The 20,016-nt window shown below is 44.3% G+C and overlaps 1 protein-coding gene across 2 annotated transcripts in view; it reads right to left on the bottom strand.

Moving 5' to 3' along the window:
- rbfox3a (RNA binding fox-1 homolog 3a) overlaps window positions 1–20,016 on the bottom strand; it is a 482,298-nt gene that overhangs the window by 7,813 nt on the left and 454,469 nt on the right. For both annotated transcript variants that reach the window (XM_063481807.1, XM_063481808.1), the window contains 4 exons: window positions 10,039–10,171; window positions 8,288–8,327; window positions 8,036–8,100; window positions 1,545–1,623 (listed from right to left, as the gene is read on the bottom strand). In XM_063481807.1, the coding sequence (XP_063337877.1) occupies window positions 1,545–1,623; window positions 8,036–8,100; window positions 8,288–8,327; window positions 10,039–10,171 (317 nt within the window). The remainder of the gene's footprint in view (window positions 1–1,544; window positions 1,624–8,035; window positions 8,101–8,287; window positions 8,328–10,038; window positions 10,172–20,016) is intronic.

Below are 20,016 nucleotides of genomic sequence, written 5' to 3'. Positions count from 1 at the left end.
AGTTTTTTCATACATTAAGATCGATGTGATGTGCTTACAATGCAGTTAAACAAACAAACAAAACAAACAAAAAACAACCCAAATAAACAGTCAAAAGTTTGAAAAAGAGCAGAAACATATCAACGTGAAGAATTCATGTCATGAAGAGATTCACACCACCGTTAACAAGCTGGACGTCAGTCACCTGCAGAAAGCTGAATAAAGACTAAAGAAAACTGAAAGTGATATCGGCCAATGCTACAAATCTCAATGCTGTCACTGTGGTGTACCCATGCTTTATCCAAGAGATCATTTTATTCTATATTTGTGGATAGAAAGCAGTATGGTTAACAGAGCTTACTGCATGACAGCATTGTTAAACTTGGGTTATAGCTGATGAAGCAGAAACACAGATGAAGCTCATGTTTCTATTTTTCTGACAGTATTTGAGATCTGAGTTATTCCAGTTGGAGCTTGGTTGTCAGACTTCACACAGTTTCATCTGAAGAGAGTGTATATCCTCGCTCCTTCACCAGTTTCAGACTGACATATAAAATCTGTGACACATGCGTTATTATTATTATTATTATGGTAAATAAAGAAAGGTAAAACACTTGGCTAGCTAACTAAAAGACCTGCTTACATTTCCAGTTCAGGGTTTTCAAGCTTGTAACAGATTTCCTCACTGCATGTGCCACGTCTGTTATTTAAATTCAACCTTTGCTGGATTTGAATGAAATGTCTCTCATGACTCTAAACCACACACAGAGTTACTAATCCAGTCCTGCCCACAAAAATGACAATTTTCTAAAAGAAAAGAAAAAAACTTGCTTGTCAAAATGATCTCAGTGTTTATTATGATCCTCTTTAAGTGGAAACCACCACATAATGAGTGGATTCATTAGAATATAATATTTCCTATATTAGATATATTATATTGTTTGCTGTATTAGATTTTGTCTGCACCAGCACTCAGTGTCTGATCTATGAGCAGCACCAGAAAGTGCAGCTAACAGAAGCTCACATTCAGCTTCGTATTCTCCTCCTTTTCCCTCTCTTGTTGAAGCCTGCGCTGCGTAGTTCATACTGACTGACACAAAACAAAGAAAGGAGAAATGTCTGGTTTTCTCCGCCTTTTATGGATTGTTCTAAATTGTTTTTTTTTCCATCTTTGAAGGTTGAGAGAAGCTGACTAAAGACAAAGAGACTTTCTCACCTAAGAAGGTGACATACGTTCAAATAAAACATAACTGATATCTCCAAAACAAACAAAGCTGGTTCTGGTTTTCTGAAATGTGAGCCTTCAAGAGAATCAGAGCTCAGTAAAAACAAAAGCTTTTGCTGGAGAGCTTTTGAAACTCTTAAACCTTCATGTGAACTATTGATGTACCGGTTTATTTGTTCATATAAATATTCACAGGTGAATATAACGATCTCCAATAATATGTATGGTTGGGTTGTCATATAGTACATTTCAAAGACAGTGTGTGGATGTTGTATCAGTCTACTGTAATATTCTAGTATGGTGCAGCAATCAGCAGTGAGGAAACAGGGAGCAGACTTACCATAGTGCCCACACTGTATGTGGCTGCAGGACCAATCGTGTGGTGATAGGGGTCTGCGGTTGCATAGACTCTGCCGTAACTACATAAAAGGAGGTAGGAAGAATGAGCTTTTATTAAAATGCAGTATAAATGTACAGTCGTTTAAGAAACAAAACAAAGACCATAAACATATTTTAAAGATGGAAGGTGAAAATGAAAGTTTGATAATAACAATATTAGCTGGGACTCTATCCCATCTCTCATGCCCACCACCACCTGGGACGTGCTTTGTTTGCTTGTTATTCTCCCTCATCTGTCAAAGTGTTGCTCTGATGCACCTGGTTTGTTAAAATGTGACAGGAAAAGTATCTGAGCTCAAAGACACAAGCCTCAATATAGAATGGCGTGCACGACAGTTTGTCATAGACTGAAGCACAGCATGTGTGTGCTGATTAAAATGCTTTTTGAGATTTCAGTTAAAGTACTCAAAGAAAAATGCTAGACCTTATAAATACCCGTCTATTTACAACGGCAACAATAAGGAATGGTTTGCAGCTTTCACTTAGCTGCATTAACCCTCTCAAGGCAGGCGTTGCAGATTTGCAACAGTTAAAACACTAACAACCTGATTACCCCACATACATATTTTATGAGTTTTCTTTCCTCAGAAGTACCACTGCAGGACTTGGTTGTGCATTAGCAACTAAAACTTAATTTGAGCCTGAGAGGGTTAAGGCAGTGCTGAATCGACTCGCTGGGCCAAGTGAAACCTGGAGTTCCAACTCTCACTGGTGTTATATTGTGTATGTATCTCACTAAAAATAGGTCAAAAGGAATGTAAAGCAGTACCAGTCTTTTCTGATTGGGAATTCAGTCAGAAAATATTGTTAGCATTCTCAGCTTCAACTGTCAAAGAGTAATTATTTTGAGTCTACTTATTTGATCATACTCAGAGAGTCATAAGCATCCACAATGAATATCTTGGAGCCACTTATTTTAACTGAGATCTATAATCATTTTCACTAATCAATCACACTAAAGGCTGGCAGGCCATGTAATGAAAATCACGCTTCTCTCAAAACTGATGTTTTAAACAGGAGGGCAGCATTGGATTTGTTTGATCTCCAGCATGAACGGGAAGAAAGGCTACGTCTGTGTGGGCTCTCAGTCATCAAGGTCATCTAATCTACAGAGCTTGAACATACCAGCTGGATTTCACCTCTCGTCCAAGAGGCTTCTTCATTTCTAAAAACCAGGTATGTAACCCCAGGTGAAGGTTAAGTCAGGTAAGTCATCACATGAGCCAATGAAAAGAAGGTGTGGGTCATTACCATTACTGAGAGTTACAGTTGAAACCATTGTGAAACCTTACCCCACCCAATCATGTGAACTGCTGAGGTCTGGTTGTAGGCGTCAAGGTTTGAGTGGAGGTTGAAATGCCTGAGAAGGGATCTTTAGACTGCGTTGAGACTGCACCACATGTGGCTGATAGATGGTGCTGTAGGCCACCCCTTCTGTTCAATGATTGGCGTTCATAGTGGACATGGATCTTTTACTCCTCTTTCAAACCGTCTTGCATCCTTCATCTTTGAAAGAGTGACTTTTGACCTTTGATTTTTCCAGTGTAGTTTCTGAGCACTTCTTGATGCACTGCACAGCAAACACTGTGTGGCTTAGATGATTTTGGTGGTTTTGGTTGAGGGTGTGGCTTAGTCTGAGGTGCACTGGGATTTCATGCTCAAATTCTCCTGAGTTTCTCTGACAAAGCAGTTACACAAGGAATGATGATGTTGTTCAGTTTGTCATTTCTCCCTGGTTGGTGTTTCTTTTACATCAGGGATGCAAATCTTTAGGTGACGGCCAAGCAGAAAACAATCAGAATCAGAATACTTTATTAATCCGAAGGAAATTATGGGTCACAGCAGGCAGCACGCTAATGGTGCATGTGCACTTACAAAGGAACCCTCTGACCAAACTTTACACAAACATCACATTGGAAAGACATGTCAGAGAGGTAGGCTGATAGGAAAAAACAACGAAAATACATAACATGAGGTGAGAGGAGGAGAAAGAAACTCCACTCAGACTGAGCTCCTAATGGGAGAACAGTTTGAGAACAGAAAAAAAACACCCCAGCACAAAAAGCACATGACTGTCAATACACCATAGAAACACAAGACAAGCAACAGGGGTGTGTAAGGGTGAGCGAGAGCCGGTGTAGACAGCACATCCGGTCCTGCAGCATGTCTGCGCTGGTCCAGTCGACCGCCATCTGCCCCGGGAGGGGACAAGCATCGAAGGTGTTTGGAAAGGGAGGGAGGATGAGTGTGTATTAGTGTATGTGTGTGTGTGTGTGTGTGTGTGTGTGTGTGTGTGTCCAGAGTTCAGCTGAGACAGTGTCCTTCGCCCTGCCAAGCTAAGTAAACAGTCTTCCAGCCAACCCAGGTGGCCTTGCATAGAAGAAAGAAACAGTCTAAACACAGTCGTTATCAGGGTGTTGTTGTTCAGCTCCAGCCTTGAGACCACAGCTGGCAGCGAAGTGGTAGCCGCATGAAGTGATGATGGTTTTTACTTTAGTGCGAACAACTCATGTGAATTTCAAAGTTGTTCTAGCAGTCCGACACTGGTCTCTCAATCTCCTGTTGGAGAGCCGTGAGCTTCTCCACGATGTTATCAGTCTTGCGCTCAAAGAGCAGATTATGAGAACTCACGACCGCAGTGAGCTTCTCCAAGATGTGATCCAATTTTCGTTCAGCGGTCTTATTCTGAGTATTCACGGCAGCCTCAAGCTTCTCCAAGATCTTATCCATGTTGCGTTCAATGAGCCCATTTTGAGAAACTCACGCCTCGTCCCATCGTTTCAATCACAGTGGGCAGCCTTGTGAGGTTTTGAACAGCTGGTTCCGCTTTCTTTACTCTTCGATAAGCCAGGGCCAAGCCAGCTCCGATCAGAGAGAACCCTGTTATCATGGTTCTGAACAGGTAGATGTCTTTGATGTCTTCGATCGACATTCCCGCCAGGCACACGACCCTCCAGTTCGTCCACCCGTCCATCGTGTATCCGGCAGGGAAAGTACCACCAGGACAGTCCGGCTCACCCGAGCCCAGGCTTCTCGTTGAGAAGAGGGTGTCAATTGTATTCAGGGACCAGTTGATCAAATCCATAATTCGTCTTTTAGGTTTTAGAGAACAGACTGTGAGAGAGTGTTCCAGGGAAAGAGTAAGAAAATAGACGAGACTAGACAAGGACACAAGACGCTAAGCAGGGAAGATAAGGGAAGGGAGAGGAGAAAAGTGCGACCGCCTTCACCAAGAGCCAGAAGTTGAAGGTCATAATTCTCTTTGTGAGGGAGAAGGTTTTAAGGATGGGGCTGAAGGTAAAGCCCCCCCAAGATGGGTCAACATGTAAGAGTTTGTGGAATGTTCTGTGTCTGTGTCTGTGTATGTAAAGATGTTAGGACGGTGGCCTAATGTCAGAGGTCACCCTAGTGTTTGACTGGGATGTTTCTCTCCTTTCTCTATTGCAATATGTTATTAAACCCTGTTCAAAATGCTCACTGGGTATGTTGCAGGTTAGTGTTAAAATTTCCACAACAAGGGCCTTGTTCACCCTGCATCTGTGTTCCAGATGTTGGTGGGAGTCAAACAACAGGTACTGGTCTGTGTGTGGGTTTCCAGTAAACTTCAATGCCGAGGTTTCCATCCTCAGTGCGCACAGCACAGTCCAGAAACAGCAAACTTTTATCCTTTGTATCTTCCTTGGTGAACTGTATGTTTCTATCCACTGAGCTAACATGTTTGGTGAAAGGTTTTGATTCAGACTAAGGTGGCATCCACATATCTGTACCAGTGGCTGCGGGTTATCCTTTGGAAAAAGCCAAGCGCTTTAGTTTCCATTTCCTCCGTGTAAAGGTCGGCTGTAGAAACCATCGTTTTATTTAGAATATGTGGGATTGTGACTAATGGTTGATGATAAGTTTTGATTTGGATCTGCTTTCCACAGATATAATCATTGAATTTGGAACATGCAAAGACAACAGGAAGAAGCTCTTTCTTGATCCATGGATCTCAGTCTGTGTACAAGAGGAGTAGGCACCTTCCTGAGGGCACACAGCTCCAAGCCCGTACTGTGAGGTTTCTGGACATCATAGTAGCTGGGAGTGGCTGGACTGGCTCCTTTTTAAAGCATTGAATGCATCTTGATGCTGCTTTAGCCAGCACCACTGAATGTCTTTGTGTGTTAGCTCATGAAATGGGGCTGAGAGGTCACTCTGGGAATGAACTTTCCTAAAAAGTTGATCATCCCCAAGAAGCACTGGAGGGCTGTGACATTTTCTGGTATGAAAATCTCATTAATTGCTTTGGTCTTAGCTGGATCAGGCTTGAGGCCCTTGCTTGTGAATACACGTCCAACATAACAGACTTCCTCAAGTTGGAATTTGGACTTTAGGGCGTTCAGTCTCACTTGGACTTCCCTCACATGCTCGAGTTCCTTTCTGAGATACTGTTCATGCTCTTTCATATCTCTTCCACCAATGATTATGTCGTAGACTCATTTCACTACAAAGAATTACAGCGGGTATTCCTTGCCTGCAGAGTGGCACGAAAGTGTAGCTGTGCCAGCTGTTTGAATTTCCTCACCTCCATATGCCACTAGTTTGGTTTTCTGAGTCTTCTGTTTTGTTTCAGTTGTCATGACATTACATTTGACGGCAGCTCTATTGGTTTTCCATTGATATGCACAGTGGTGAATACGTCATTCCTATGCAGAAAACAGGGATTCACAGTCTCTATATTGACCCCATTCACAAAGAACATTTCCTCATCACTGCTGGGTATTTGCATCTCAACGTGGTTTATGGATCTCTTTTTAAATCCCCTTGTTGTGATGATTTGCAGCATTTCTGGAAGTGATTCCATCTTTGGCATTTATGACATTGCTGGCCATATGCTGGGCATTTATCTCCCGTGGCCACCTCCACAGTTGTTGCAGTTAGTTATTGCATGTGCAGGACTCTGTTCTGATCGTGTTGCACTTATTTTGTGATGAAACTATCCACCTTTGCTGTCGTTTGTTTTGGGGCTGCTAGAGCTTTTGTGTATGTTGATCAGTCTGTTCAAATATTTAGCTCATTTCGATTGCTTTGCTTAAGGTTAAGTCACTGTCATGCAGTAGTTGCTTTCTCATGCTGTCACTAGTTATGCCACAAACAGGTCTCTGATGAGCTCGTCTTTAAGATGGCCAAATCTGCAATTATCTGCCTTATTTTTTAAGTGGCTCACATAAGACATAAGACTCTATTGTTTCATCTGGTCGTTGGTTTCTGGTGTTCATCTTGTGTCTTTCCACAGTTATGTTTGTTTGATGATTGGACAGTTCGCAGAATTTACGTTTGAGGAATTCGGACTGTTCTCTCGATTCTGCTCTGGTCACTAATCAGACACATGCTCTCTGGATGCTTCAGCCAGGTTTAGCAGGATGAACGCTCTAGTTCAGGAATCCTTATCTGAATGAGAAGCTGCCGTGAATATATCGTATTCTTGCTCGTACACCCGCCACTTCTTGGCAATGTTTCCATGAAACATCAATGGTTCTGGTCTACAGAATCCTTCCACATGGTCATTGATGTTTAATAGCCTTTGCTACCATAGCTGAACAACGCTAGCTGCTTGCTTGCTATGTCTTTAAAGGGCTGAGAAAACGTTTAGCTTACCGCTTCTTTCGGCAGCTTTTTAGCACATGACCAAACCACAACTTCTGACATCACGTTTTATGTTTAGTAAAGACGCTTTGTTTATGATTGCTTATAAGCTTTTACTGTGTATGACAGTGGCGACATTACATGCAAGCAGCTCGACTCCAGGGGTGGGAACCCGGTCCTGTGATAGACATTCCCACTGCATGCACAGTGCACTATTCACGTCGAACAGGTATGGAAACCCTCATTATTAAACAACACTAGTCACGTTCTACAGGAATCATCAAACCTGAGAAAAAAAACAGGATCCTCAACTGTAAGACATTAGGAGTAATCTAATTTTCAATTCAGGTTTATTTATATAGTGCCAAATCACAACAACAGTTCCTGAGACACACTTTATGTTGTAGGTAAAGATCCTACAATAATAAACAAATAAGCACGGCATATGAGATTTCAGAAAGTCTTGAAAATTGTGAGCCAAAAGCCAGTCCAAGTCCAGACCTTGGACCATTTGATCTTTGCTCTGGCAGGACCTTAAGAGATCTGTACAAATGTTGCAAGCAATGTTGTAAAAGAGAGATAAAGGCATACAGAAAACCATAACCACAGAAGAAGAAACATGGGCTATGCTTAGTTTTTCGCAGGACTCCATAGAATTGTATGAAAATGTTCTTTTTCATATGAGCATACAAATGATGGTATGAAAGATACCAGATAAAGTAAGAAATAGGATAAGATGATGCGACCAGTTTTTTTCTGTGAGAAAGTTTTTTCAAGAAGGCTTCAGAAATGGAAGAGAAAATATCGTACCTGTCACTGTAAGCAGCTGCAGCAGTACCAGCTGGCTGTGCATATCTGTAGGCTGCATATCCTCCCTGAAGAGAAACAGAACAATTTCAAACCACTCTCATTACAGATTAAAAGAGATTATCTTCAAAATTCAACATCAAATCCAGACTACTGTCTTGGCCAGTTGGTCATTATTAGAAGAAATGCTCAAAAATCAATCTTGCAACTACACAAAAATGACATATAAATGCATATCATTGGGCTTTGACTTACATATATTTCTGCCCCATAAAATCCATCCTGGTAGACCACACTGTTGACATAGAATATCAAATATTAAGCATATATTTAACATTGAAATATACAGAACTGACAGGGTGACGGGGGTTTTTATACTGAAAAATGTCCTAACTAAATGACATCATAGATGATCTGACAAAATCTGGTAAAAGTTCACTGACATTAAAGGTAATTAAATTTCCTGATATTCTCCTTGAGCAAACAATACTCACAAGGACTTCATTAGGATGACCGTAAGGACACGAGTGCCTGTTGGGCTCTAAACAGCCTCATTTTGGTGGCATGGGCTTACAAAGAGCCTTCTTTTGAGATTCCACTTTCTGATTGCTTCACATAATTTGTGCAGATATTCATCCACTGAAAGTCACATTATAGTACATCCCAAAGTTGATTACTGGATTCAAATAGGATGGAAGCCAATGAAGTCCATTGAACTTGTCAAATATGCATAATTGTGATTAAACTTTGATGAAGAGATGTATGCACATCATCAACAACAATCACAGGGTTAGGATTAACTGAAGACTTTTCAGGGAGTTTTTAGGACTTCCTGATAATAGTGAATTACAGTCGTCCAGCCTGGAAGTAATAAATGCATGAACTAGTTTTTCAGCGTCACTCTGAGACAGGATATTTCTAATTTTAGAGATGTTGCATAAATGGAGGAAAGCAGTCTTAGATAAAGACCATCCAGGTCTTTATGTCTTTAAGACATTGTGCAGTGCAGCACAAGCAACACATCCTGGCCCCACAGATGTAGTAAGGGCACCCAGAGAGAAGGGCCCAGAACGCAGCACAACCCAGGCACCTTGGCCCACCCCCTAAGGCTCAAGAGGACCAGCCGCAAAAGGTGCCAACCTGAAGGCAGGGAGGACACCCCAGGACCGCAGCAGCCAGCACGATGCATGGAAAAGAAGGAAAAGAGAAGGATCCAGAGAGCCAACTTGGAAAGAACTGGCAGGATCTCTCTACCGGTTATTATTCCCTTCCCACCCAGAGCCAAGAGACAACACATGAAGAAGAGTCCCCTTACCCCAACATAGCATACCACCCCCCACAGAGATGCCAAGGATGCCAAACTGGGCCACACACACAGCAAACCTTCTGGCGATGCCATGTGTCATCCTGAAGGAGTGGATTACCTGTAGAACCTCTACATGGTCCAGGTATCGCCTTATGCTCCCAGTATTGACACTGACCGAGCCAAATACAAAACTAGTAAAAAACCCAAAAACGATGAGAAAGGAACAAATATGGAGGGCCTGCACCTGTAAAACCACTCCTGTTTGGGGAGTTGTTTCATTGTTGCTACTCTAACGTACCTGCTACAAACTTCATTAACATCAGAGCAGCAGAAACAGATTAACAACCCACACTGGTCCTTAACTGACCACATCAATATCCCAGAACTGACTCTGATTAAAACTATAATTTTTGGAGCAGTGCATGTACCACAGAGGTGTAAATAATTTATTCAGTGGATATGATCAGCCTGCACCATTCAGCCATTCATCTCCTGCTGCCTTCTTGACCTTTATTTCTTCTTATGACTCCTTTATTTTACACTATTAATTTATTCTGTGTAAAACATTTTTCTTTTTCAGTGCCTTCATGTCCTGAAACACACAAAAACAGTCTAGCAATTTTCTGCTCTATTAGAAGGTGTTTTTGTTTTCCACTCCCTGTTATCACATCAATGTCTTTGTATGGTAGCAAAAACTCACGTTCCATAGGTGGGGATAGGTGGAGGCGGAGGTGCAGCACGGAACGTGTTGTAGATGGCGCGGCCCCTGCCTCTCAAATGAGCCCCTCTATAGGCAACAGCTGCTCCTGCACTGGGGTATGGAAAACCTGCCACTGACAAAGATACATAAAATCACAGACTCAGTTGGCTTCACTGAAAACAACCACTTTACTTACATCCTGGACCTTGATCTGAAGTTTGGCATACAATTTGAACATCTTACAGTATTCCCTGAAAACCTTCTTTTGTCTGATCAATAACATTTAAATTTAGCATAAAGGGTTACACAGTGAGGAATAAATGTCATTACTGTAGATGTCTTTTGGAAAAGTGCTGTAACTGATTTTAAGGGTGTAATTCCTCTGCTGTTAATTTCTTCAATGCCATGTGCCAACACAGTAAGTAAGTAAGTAAGTAAGTAAAATTTTATTTATATAGCACCTTTCAAGATAAAAATCACAAAGTGCTTTACAGAGGCAGAAAACAGACATTAAAATCCAAAACAAAACAAAATTAACCAAAAGCGAGTTTAAACAGATAGGTTTTTAACTGCTTTTTAAAAGACATGACTGAGTCCACAGATCTCAAACTCAAAGGGAGCGAGTTCCAGAGTCTGGGAGCCACTGATACAAACGCAGTACAGAGCAGCTACCAAGTCTACTTCCAGGAAGGTTGAATATCTCTGCAATAGTTTTGCTTCCTCACTGTGTACGACCCTGGACTGTGGCTCCTCTGCAAAAGAAAGCAAAAAATCAGAAGTGCTTGTGTCCCCAGTAAAGCTCACAAACACAGAACTTAAAGAGGAAATTGAATCTCACTCATTTAAAAGATGTTTATTTAGCCTAGAGAAAGAGTTTGCTGTTCTATAAAAAGCTTTTCATAAAGCTAACACATCTTACTATTCACCCTTAACTGAAGAAAATAAGAACAAAGACTTAGAAGTCTGTTTAACCAAGTATTCCTTTAACCCTAAGTAGTAAAGACTTTCTGAATTACTTCAAAAATGAAGTTTTAACCATTAGAGAAAACATTACTTATAAGAATCTCAGAGATGTATCATTACATATAGCTAGTTTTAGTACTTTTGATATTTACTTTGACCCTCTCTGTGACCATTAGACCTTATTTCTCAGACACTGTTCCGAGAAGTCCGACCATTTATTAATGCTTTACTCTATATCCACTAATGCACAACAAGCCAGTCTCCAAACTTCCTTTTAGCTGAAACATTCTCTGGTTAGAGTAGATGTAAAACAGCTGACTGATCATCTGCAGATGTGTGTTTGTGAGGAGCGCTCACACTGGAAGGAGAAAAGGAGAAATGTAACATTATCTACAGCTGCTTTCACTACCGCTTTATTTATTTAACTCTTTTTCTCCAATTGATCTTTCTGAGTTAACTTCACCAATTACTTCCTCCAAACCATCAACGTGACTTTTAGACCCCATTCCTGCGAAGAGATCTGCTTCAATCTTAAACATTCAGTCCCTATTAATTGCCTACATACCACAGGCCTTTAAGGTGGCAGAAGATAAAGCGTTACTTAAAACTAAGGTTATTGTACTCGGCTCTAAAAATACTAGAAATACAGTTTTTAACCAGATTCTTACTCTGGATGGCATTACCTTGGCCTCCAGTAACACTGTGAGGAACCTTGGAGTCATTTTTGACCAGGACATGTCCTTCAATGCACATATTAAACAAATATGTAAGACTGCTTTCTTCCATTTGTGCAACATCTCTAAAGTTAGAAATATCCTGTCTCAGAGTGATGCTGAAAAACTAGTTCATGCATTTATTACTTCCAGGCTGGACTACTGTAATTCATTATTATCAGGAAGTCCTAAAAACTCCCTGAAAAGCCTTCAGTTAATCCAAAATGCTGCAGCAAGAGTACTGACAGGGACTAGAAAGAGAGAGCAGATTTCTCCTGTATTGGCTTCCCTTCATTGGCTCCCTGTTAAATCCAGAATTCAAAATCCTCACATACAAGGTCTTAAATAATCAGGCCCCATCTTATCTTAATGACCTTGTAGTACCATATCACCCTATTAGAGCACTTGGCTCTCACACTGCAGGCTTACTTGTTGTTCCTAGAGTATTTAAAAGTAGAATGGGAGGCAGAGCCTTCAGTTTTCAGGCCCCTCTTCTGTGGAACCAGCTTCCAGTTTGGATTCGGGAGACAGACACTATCTCTACTTTTAAGATTAGGCTTCAAACTTTCCTTTTTGCTAAAGCATATAGTTAGGGCTGGACCTGGTGACCCTGAATCCTCCCTTAGTTATGCTGCAATAGACGTAGGCTGCTGGGGGATTCCCATGATGCATTGAGTTTTTCCTTTCCAGTCACCTTTCTCACTCACTATGTGTTAATAGACCTCTCTGCATCGAATCATATCTGTTATTAATCTCTGTCTCTCTTCCACAGCATGTCTTTATCCTGTCTTCCTTCTCTCACCCCAACCGGTCGCAGCAAATGATGCAAGATGTGAGTGGAGGTTGAAGGGCTTTTAAAAGCTGCATTTTAGGTGGTAGATATTTGATGTCGTAAGCCCCGCCTCTGTTCAAAGATGGTCGTTCACAGTGGACATAGATGCTTCTTTCACTCCATTTTCAAACCATCTGTCTCTCTGTCCAAAATGTGAACATTGGCATCCTCGAAAGAGTGACCTTTGACCTTTAGATGCAGATGTACAGCCAAGTCTTGTCCTGTTGAGGTGGCTCTTCTATGTCGTGCCATGCATTTATGGAGTGGCTGTTTGGTTTCTCCAATGTGGCGGTCTAAGCACTGGTCAGTGCACTGCACCACATGCACTTTGTTGCTAAGCTTGTGTTTGAAAGTTTTGTCTTTTTATCTGAGGGTCTGAAGTGCACTGAGATGTTGTGCTTGGAGAAGACTCTCCTGATGCTTTTTTTTCCCAAGCTCCTTAGATTACAAATGTGAAGGAGGTCAAGATTGAGAGGATGTTTGTTTTGGGGATTCTCTTTTAAAAAGTGCTAAAATATGTGTTAGGAAAGGGAAAGGGCCGAGGAAGTGACAATTCTGTAAGCCAGTGGATCTTTGTGCTTTCCACTTTCCCTTTTCTAATTAGTTCCCCTTTTGCCTTTTGTTTTATTTTTAATGTATTACAAGAACATCTGCAGAATCCATCAACTAAAGCACAAAGTGATTGTTTTAAAAAAAAGGTAAAGGATTGGACATGTGGGACAAATGTTATTAAAATTAATAAATAACACAAGCAGTGTGTGTAGTCCAGCAGACTTAAGCACACACAGGCCCTTCTTCAGCATATTTCATCATTTATCTGTGAGACCACAAGATGTCAGTGCAAACACACGGGATGCATTTATGACTGCCACTATGACAACCCTTCATACAGTGCTAGTCCATGATATATCTAACTGAAACAAGCATAAATAAATAAATAACGTTGGAGAGTCTTGTCTAACCTTTTGGGCCAAAGGTGGAACAATTCACGGCTGAGACAAGAGTACTTAGAGTTTCTCTCTCTAAACTGAATTTATATGGAGAGCCATAAACTTTTTCTCAAAGTAATCTGGTAATTTACTGTACATAACATTAATGCAATTATCTTTACTTAGTCACAAATTTTACCCAACAGGTAGACAAATATAGTCTTGAACCAGGTAAGGTGGTGTGCAGTAAAGCTGAATTCAAACCTCGTACTGTGTGCATCCGTAGGAGGGACCATTTTTAAACGGGTTTAATGCTTTCTGTAATTCTTCTGTGAGTTCTGTGGTTTCATTTCTTCATTCATGTTGTATCCCTCACACACATATGAACTTAAGCGAGACCCATTCATAAGCCACAGGGTTTGATATGATGTGGACCACCCTGTTGAGCTATAACAGCTTCAACTCTTGTATGAAGGCTTTTTACAAGAGTCAAGACTGTGTTTATGGGACTTTCTAATCATTGTTCCAGAAGCGCATTTCTGAGGTCAGACACTGTTGGTGGAGAAGACGGCCTGGCAATCTAATTCATGCCAAAGGTCTATTAGGTTGTCCAGGTCAGTCAAGTTTCCATACCAAACTTGATCATCCATGTCTCTATGGATGTTTTGTGTGCAGTCATGTTGAAGCAGTTAAAGGCCTAACACAAAATGTCTTGACTGCAGGTTTCCAACCTTATAAACAGTACATTTGCATCATGACTGAAACTGGCACCACTGACTAACAAAGGGCCGTGAGGTCAGTTTCAGTTAGTCTTCAAGAAACTGAAGTACAACTCCTTTTAGAAACTGGCCTGCTTTTAGATTTGGTGTCAGAGCTCTCTGGGAGCAAATATTTGAAGTTCTCTACTTCTCTACGGCTGCAGTAACATCCTCCAGCTTATCTGAGAGACACCGAAAACTTTGCTGTTACGCTCAGTTCTCTCTTCACCACGACAGACTGGTGCTCTGCGTCCACCGACCTAACTTGATCAATTTAAACGTATTCTGCCATTGCTGGATGTCCTCACTAAGAGTGTTTGCATCTATGTTGAAGAAACGTTTACTTTTTTCTCATTGCAGTGAGTTTTTCATGTGGGGCTGACAGATAAGGCTACATGGAGCCACAGTGAGTGTCTCTGGGACATCATATTTAGCATTTCCATTATTTCAGCCTCTTCTTTGGACTGCAGACTATTATTTAATTCTCTAGTCAGTCTTTCTCCGCATTTCTTGTCTTAAAGGTGCAGGCTTCTCTCTTGCAACATAGTCAACACTCTCTGTGCTTCCCCTGGAGGAAAACATGTTTCCTTATATAGAGAAAAAGGGGTGGTGTAATATGCAGATTATATGGAGATTCAAAACGACTGTTGGCTCTGAATTATCTTGATTTACTAACATACACAGGGTATACAAACAAGACTGGTACACATGTTTCTCTCTGCTCTTCTGTATGCCAAAGTATTATAGAGCAGTGATGTCAAAGTCATTTACATTGTGGGCCGCATACAGCCCACATACAGCCCACATACAGCCCACATACAGCCCACATACAGCGAAACTCCCTTTTCTGCCAGTGTAAAGATTTAATTCAGTTTAAGGAAAATATGCTGCTGTAGTAAATGCAGGAAATCTGTCAACACAAATATGTCATGGTCCGACAGGCCTTGCCTGGCTGCCTGCCTGTGCGTTATTGTGTGCATGTTGCGCTCTCCCTTTCTCTCTCTCGCTCTCTCTCTCTCGTAAACGGGGCTGTTTACCTCCGAGCGGTGACGAGCATTCCCGAGAGTGTTCCCGCGCTGAGTCTGACCGCACCTGTTGTTGATCGGAGCCGACCAGCTGTAACTAATTAACCGCCATCTCCCGGGCTGCCTTCTTAACAGGGCGATCGAGCTTCAGTCAGCGCTGGATCATTGTGTGAAGCACGGTAGAGCAGCGCGGACGGGTTTTTTGTGGCAGTTAATGTCGAAGCCGAGGATTGCTTAGTGACTCTGCGTGTGTTTGTGTGTTTGCCGCTAGGAGGAAAACGGAGAGAGAGATCACGGGAGCTGGACTGCCTTTTGGGATTTCTGTTTGGAAGGAGTCACTACGTGTGTTTTCACTTTACGGCCACGAGCACTGCTAGGAGGAGAAGGAGGAGACCACACCGGGGCACCCCGTCACTACACATATATTTATTGAACTGCTGCACCTTTACCACACTGTAAATAAATCCACTGTCTTTTCCCTAAGGAGTCCTGCATTCGAGTCCTGTTTTCTACACCTACCCTGACAGAATGATCCAGCCAGCATTGGACTCGGCGGACTCCGATTCTGTACAACGGGAGCTATCTCTTCAGGCGGACCTATTGGAACGACACGAGAAGATGCTTCAGCATATTTCTAAGGAACAGGGCGCCCTGCTTCAGGTAGTAACGGAACTCAAAGGTATGTGGCAATCTCCTGGCCCAGCAGCAGCTAATGCTTCACCTCAATTACCCTCCTTAAGCGTTGCGGCCGCCTGCCCTCTTCCTCCCTCTCCACCTCCACCCATGCGTGAGCACACTTTACCTGTGCCTGAAAAATTTTCAGGGGATTTAGATAAGTGTAGGGGCTTCTTAACTCAGTGTGACTTGAGTTTTCGCCAACAGACTCGCGCCTATGCGACCGACGGTGCCAAGATTGCCCTCATGGTGCAACTTATGACTGGGAGAGCCCTGAAGTGGGCTCAGGCAGTGCTGCGCTCCGACCCCAATGTTTCTTATCCTGATTTTCTGACCAAGTTCCGTAGTGTTTTTGATAAAGGTTCTAATCCGGATGCAGCTGCTCACCGTTTGTTTTCTTTAAAACAGGGCAAAAAGAGTGTGGCGGATTTCTCTGTGGATTTTTGGATCCTGGCTGAGGAAACTGGCTGGGAGGAAAAAGCACTTCGGGGGGCGTTTCTCCATAGCCTGAATGAAGGACTCAGACGTGAGTTGGCCACCAAAGAATTACCTAAATCGTTGGATGCTTTGATTAATTTGTGTATCAGCCTTGATGACCACATGCGGGAATACGGAGGGCGGGCTGAAGGAGCCCGCCGGGCAACAAGGAGCCCGGGTGGTTGGCTGAGCACTTCTTCTGACGGAGGAGGTCAAGGGGAGTGTGAGCTTGAGGAGACGGAGGGGGAGCCGATGCAGCTAGGGCGAGCTACATTCCACAAGTCGGGGTGGAGGAAGAAGCGCCAGATGGGTGAGTGCTTTGCATGTGGAAAGAAAGGGCACTTTGCAGACTCTTGCCCGTCTCGGCTAAAAGATTCGGCCTGTCAGTAGCGGTGGGGTTACTGATGGGTGCGACAGGAGATGTGTTACCCCACCTCAGCTGCCCCGCCAAGCTTATCTTTCAGTCCATGACTTATTCCTGTAATGCGCTAGTGGATTCTGGCGCGGAACAAAGCTTTATGGACGAGACTTTGGCCAGGAGATTGGGGGTCCCGCTTGTTTCCCTGCATTTTCCTTTACATGTGTCTGCCCTCAATGGGGAAGTGCTGGCCGAAGTCACGCATCGCACGCATGAAATCACGCTGGTTCTTTCTGGTAATCATGTTGAAAAGATGAGTTTGTTTCTGTTTAAGGCGCCTGGTACTCCATTGGTGTTAGGTTACCCGTGGCTTCAACGTCATAACCCACAGATAGATTGGGCCCAGGGTTGTGTGGGGGGATGGAGTGAGTGGTGTCACAAGCAGTGCTTACGGTCAGCTGTTCCCAATCTGACGCCGACTGTGGCGACGGACTCTGTCTGTACTCCTGATCTCTCTGTTGTTCCGGCTGAATATCATGATCTAGCTAAAGTGTTCAGCAAGAGTTTGGCCTCATCGCTTCCGCCTCACCGGCCTTATGATTGTGGCGTTGATTTGCTTCCGGGAGCTACACTGCCCTCCAGCCGCCTTTACAGCCTGTCCAAGCCTGAGCGCGAGTCCATGGAGCGCTATATCACAGACTCACTTTCCGCTGGCATCATTCGACCGTCCACTTCCCCGCTTGGGGCAGGATTCTTTTTTGTTGAGAAGAAGGACAAATCCCTTCGTCCCTGTATTGACTTTCGCGGTCTCAACAAAATAACCGTCAAGAACAGATATCCTCTCCCTCTGCTGGCGTCTGCATTTGAGTTGCTCCAGGGAGCCACCATTTTTTCTAAGCTGGACCTTCGCAATGCCTATCATTTGGTTCGTATTCGAGAAGGGGATGAATGGAAGACCGCGTTCAACACGCACTTGGGCCATTTCGAATATTTGGTCATGCCTTTTGGTCTTACCAATGCTCCGGCAGTGTTTCAGGCTATGGTGAATGACGTGCTTCGGGATTTCATTAACCACTTTGCTTTTGTGTACTTGGATGATATTCTCATTTTTTCCAAGACTCATGCAGAGCATGTTGAACACGTCAGACTGGTGCTTCGACGGCTGTTGGAGAATCGCCTGTTCGTCAAAGGTGAGAAGTGTGAATTTCACGTCCCGACAGTGTCTTTTCTGGGGTTTGTGATTGATCGGGGGCAGTTGAGGGCAGATCCTGCTAAAGTCAAGGCAGTGGTAGAGTGGCCAGAGCCTGGGACCCGGAAGGCGCTCCAAAAGTTCTTGGGCTTTGCGAACTTCTATCGTAAGTTCATTCGTAACTTTAGCACTGTGGTGTTGCCGTTAACTGCTCTCACTTCTCCGAAACAGCAGTTTGTGTGGTCACCCCGGGCCCAACAGGCTTTTGCGCAACTGAAACTGTTGTTTTCGTCTGCCCCCATTCTCGTTCACGCAGATTTGTCTCAACCCTTCATTGTGGAAGTGGACGCATCGGATTCTGGTGTTGGAGCGGTCCTTTCTCAACGAGTGGCCGGTAGACTCCATCCCTGCGCCTTCTTCTCCCGTCGTCTTTCCCAGGCGGAGCGTAATTATGATGTTGGGGATCGGGAGCTCCTGGCAATCAAGTTGGCCTTGGAGGAATGGCGCCACTGGCTGGAGGGGAGTGTGCATCCGGTGCTGGTCTGGACGGACCATAAGAATCTGTCGTATCTGCAGACGGCCAAACGCCTTAATGCCCGGCAAGCCAGGTGGGCCTTGTTTTTTACTCGTTTTGATCTCGTCATCACTTACAGGCCAGGGTCGCGTAACACCAAGCCGGATGCCCTCTCGCGCCAGTTTGCTTCCAGTGGGGAGGAGGAGAAGGGGGAGAGGACTATCATCCCGGCCGGCTGTGTGGTGGGTGCCGTGACGTGGGAGATTGAGAAGTTGATCAGGGAGGCTCAGCGACTAGAACCTGATCCCGGTTCGGGCCCAGCGGGCCGACAGTATGTTCCCTCGGCTGTCCGTGGCAAGGTCATTCATTGGGCGCACGCAGCTAAGTTCTCCTGCCACCCGGGTAAGAACCGTACCATCAAGTTTTTACAACGCTTGTTCTGGTGGCCTTCTCTGGCGAAGGATGTCCAGGAGTATGTCGCTGCATGTACCATCTGTGCTCAGAACAAGGTTTCTAGCTCTCCACCCTCGGGTCAGTTGCGGCCAATTGCTGTCGCCAGCCGTCCTTGGTCTCACATAGCGGTGGACTTTGTCACCGGCTTGCCGCCATCCTCTGGTAATACCGTCATACTTACCATTGTTGACCGCTTTTCCAAGGCAGTCCATTTTGTGGCCCTGGCTAAACTCCCGTCTGCTTTGGAAACTGCTAAACTCCTGGTCCAGCATGTTTTCCGTTTGCATGGCATTCCCCAAGACATTGTGTCGGACCGAGGGCCTCAGTTTACTTCCCGGGTGTGGAGGGAGTTTTGTGCGGAACTGGGGGCTCGGGTCAGTTTGTCTTCTGGTTTTCACCCGCAGACTAATGGTCAAGCTGAGAGGGCGAATCAGGAACTGGAGGCCGTGCTACGCTGTGTCGTCTCATCTAACCAGTCCACTTGGAGCGAGCAGTTGGCCTGGGTTGAATATGCCCACAACGCCAGTACGTCAACAGCAACGGGAGTGTCGCCTTTTGAAGCCTCTCTGGGTTATCTACCTCCGCTCCTGTCCGTCATGGAGGGTGAGCTTGCCGTGCCATCTGTCCAACATCATATTCGTCGATGTCGGCGCGCCTGGAAGGCTACTAGGGCAGCCTTGCTTAGGACGGCGGAACGGAATAAGCGGTTGGCGGACCGCCGCCGCACTCAGGCGCCGGCTTACCAGGTTGGCCAGAAGGTGTGGCTCTCGACCAGGTACATTCCCCTTCGGACTGAGTCCAAGAAGCTGGGTCCCCGCTTCATCGGGCCTTTCCCTGTTCAGTCGGTCCTCAATCCGGTGACATTGAGGTTGTCTTTGCCCCGCACTATGCGGATTCATGATGTGTTTCATGTTTCTCAGGTGAAACCAGTCCGGACCAGCCCATTGTGCCCGCCTGCTGGGTCCCCACCACCTGCCCGGATTATCGATGGCGCACCGGCATATTCCATAACGCGGATTATGGACGCCAGGCGCCGCGGTAGGGGCTTCCAATACTTGGTGGACTGGGAGGGGTATGGTCCGGAAGAGCGTT

This window comes from Pelmatolapia mariae, linkage group LG8 (assembly GCF_036321145.2).
Source record: "Pelmatolapia mariae isolate MD_Pm_ZW linkage group LG8, Pm_UMD_F_2, whole genome shotgun sequence".
NCBI lineage: Eukaryota > Metazoa > Chordata > Actinopteri > Cichliformes > Cichlidae > Pelmatolapia > Pelmatolapia mariae.
This window is presented reverse-complemented; position numbering and strand designations above follow the sequence as displayed.